Here is a 2,500-nt window from a genome sequence, read left to right as displayed (position 1 = left end):
AGAGAGAGAGAGAGAGAGAGAGAAAGAAAGAGAGAGAGAGAGAGAGAGAGAGAGAGAGAGAGAGAGAGAGAGAGAGAGAGAGAGAGAGAGAGAGAGAGAGAGAGAGAGAGGGAGAGAGAAACAATAAAGAGAGAAAAAAAAAGAAAAAAAAAAAAAGATAAAACAGAAACACTCGAAGTACAACAAACACCCACATCCACATATTAAAAAAAAAATAAAAAAAAAAAATAATAATAATAATAAAAATAAAATAAATAAAAAAGCATAAAGAAAACTGACAAAGATTCTCCCTTTCAGAGCGGCGTAGACGAAGGAAATTAAATGTCTTTTCTTCCCACGCTTTTCCCATTTCTATTTTTTTTTCTTCTTCTTCTTCTCCTTCTTCTTCCTTCCTTTTTTGTGTGTTTCGTAACATGTCTTCGCCGCTGTGGGTCTCCTTCCCCGGCGGAGAGAAGGAGAAGAGAAGGAGGGGAGAGGGGAGAGGAAGGGAGAGGGGGGAGGAAGGGAAAGTGAGAAGATAAAGGGATGAGAGAAGGAGGAGAGGAGATGAAGGGGAAGTGAGATGAAAAAGGGAGAAAGGAAGGAAGGAAGGAGGAAGGGGGAGGAAGGGAAAGTCAGAAGAAAATGGGAGAAGAGAAGTAGATGTAGGAGGGAAGGGAGAAGAAAGAGGAAGGGAAGGGGAGACGGAAGGAAGAAGGAGAGAAGAGGGAAGGGGCGAAGGAAGAGAAAGGGAGAAGAGAAGTGGGGGGAGGGAAAGAGAGAAGTAAAGGGAGAAGAAGAGATGAAGGAGGAAAGGGAGAAGAAAGAGGGAGGGGAGACGGAGGGAAGGAGGAGGGAGGGAGAGAGGAGAGAAGAAAGGGGGAAGAAAAGATGGAGAGAAAGAGGGAGGGAAGGTGAGCAGAAGGGGGGAAGGAAGAAGAAAAGGAAACATGGGTGAGGGAAACAAAGAAGGAGAGAAGGAGGAAGGGAAGGAGAAAAGGAGGGAGGGAGGGAAGAAAAAGGAGGAAGAAAATGAGAAACGGAGGAGGGCGAGAGGGAAGAAGGAAGGAGGGAAGGCGAGAGGAAAGAGAGAGGGAAGGAGAGAAGAAGAAGGGATGGAAGAAGAGAAGGAGGGAGGGAAGTAAAGGAGGGACGAAGGAGAGAGAAGGAAAAGAGGAGTAAGAGATAGGAGAACAGAGGGAGAAAGGAGTGAAAGAAGGGGGAGATACGAGAGAGGAAGGGGGGAAAGGGAGAGAGAGAAAAAAAGACGAAGGAAAGGGAAGAGAGAGAGAGAAAGAGAAGAGAAGACGAAGGAAAGAAAAAGAGAAAGAGAAAGAGGGGATGGAGAGAAAGAGACAGTGCTAAAGCGCGAGGCGAAGAGAGAGAAATGGGGCAGAGAAGGTGAAAGGTGATGAGATGAGAAAATACTTATATGTGGAGGTTTGAGAGAGGGGAGGGAGGGGGGGGGGGATTTGATGATACAGATATCTACGCTTTTCTAGCAGGTTATTGAATCTATACAAAGACTACTACTAGCTTTACTATTATCATCATTATCATTGTTGCTATCAAATTATCATCATCATTATTATTACTAATACAACTTTTACTATTACTATCACCATAGCAATATCGTTATTTTCGTGACTACTATTTTATCATTAATATCACTCTTGCTTATTATCATTTTCTTTCAAGTCAGAGGCCGAACTTTCAAAAAGCAAATCTATAACATCACATTAAAAAAAAAAAACCTTGTCATCTAATGCTGAGAATACGTAAATAAAATGTCTTCTTTGCATAACCAGAAAGGGAAAGTCTGTGAAATGAAAAAAAAGGAGAAAAAAAAGAAAAAGAAAAGAAAAGAAAAAGAGATTTACGAAACATCTCTCCTTGACCCATTTTATCGGACCCTCGAATTTACTCTATCATTTGCAAAGATCATCTAGCAATGACGCGTTGCCATATGTTGCAAACGTAATTGCAAGTCTTCGTTTCAGATTGCACAACACTCTTTTTTCCTGAGGCTACGAAATTCTGTCGGTTGGAAGTAAAGAAAATTGATCTCATTTGTAATAAAATAATAACAAAACAATCGTTACAGTTCTCTCATTTAAAATAAATTACAGAGATAAGCTACAGTTCTCTTACCTTCGGAAAAAAACAAAGAAAATATGAGTTCAAAACACGAAATTCAAAAAAGAAATAAAACAATCAAATCGGCTAAATACTAAAAAACAAAAACAAAAACAAAAACAGAAAAAGACACGAAGACAAATGATCCACGAATTAGATACTGACCTGGAATGACCTGTTTTCTCCGCCGGGTCTCTGTGTCACTCACTCAAGGTAGAGTTTGGGAATCCTATGTTGTTATTTTTTCCCGATGCATAGGAGTCAGTCTACGGTTCGTTCTCATCTTCATTTTAACACGTCAGTTCTTTTTATTTATTTTATTTTTGTTTTATTGATCTTAGAGCTGTTTTCTTGATGAAGAAAAGGAACACCGCTGATTCCCTAT

General features: G+C 40.2%; 2 protein-coding genes across 2 annotated transcripts in view; both read left to right on the top strand.

The window, feature by feature from the left end:
* The window catches only part of LOC125034431 (RNA-binding protein 25-like), a gene marked incomplete at its 5' end in the record, with an annotated part of 7,582 nt that extends 5,093 nt beyond the window's left edge, over positions 1 to 2,489 (top strand). The window contains 2 exons of the mRNA XM_047626176.1: positions 1 to 28; positions 1,287 to 2,489. The exon at positions 1 to 28 is cut by the window's left edge and continues 203 nt beyond it. Coding sequence (XP_047482132.1) covers positions 1 to 28; positions 1,287 to 1,391 — 133 coding nt within the window. The remainder of the gene's footprint in view (positions 29 to 1,286) is intronic.
* Positions 1,412 to 2,500, top strand: part of LOC125034420 (high mobility group nucleosome-binding domain-containing protein 5-like) — a 7,679-nt gene continuing 6,590 nt past the window's right edge. The window contains exon 1 of the mRNA XM_047626165.1: positions 1,412 to 1,419. Coding sequence (XP_047482121.1) covers positions 1,412 to 1,419 — 8 coding nt within the window. The remainder of the gene's footprint in view (positions 1,420 to 2,500) is intronic.

Source organism: Penaeus chinensis, chromosome 2 (genome assembly GCF_019202785.1).
Source record: "Penaeus chinensis breed Huanghai No. 1 chromosome 2, ASM1920278v2, whole genome shotgun sequence".
In the NCBI taxonomy this organism is placed as follows: domain Eukaryota; kingdom Metazoa; phylum Arthropoda; class Malacostraca; order Decapoda; family Penaeidae; genus Penaeus; species Penaeus chinensis.
This window is presented reverse-complemented; position numbering and strand designations above follow the sequence as displayed.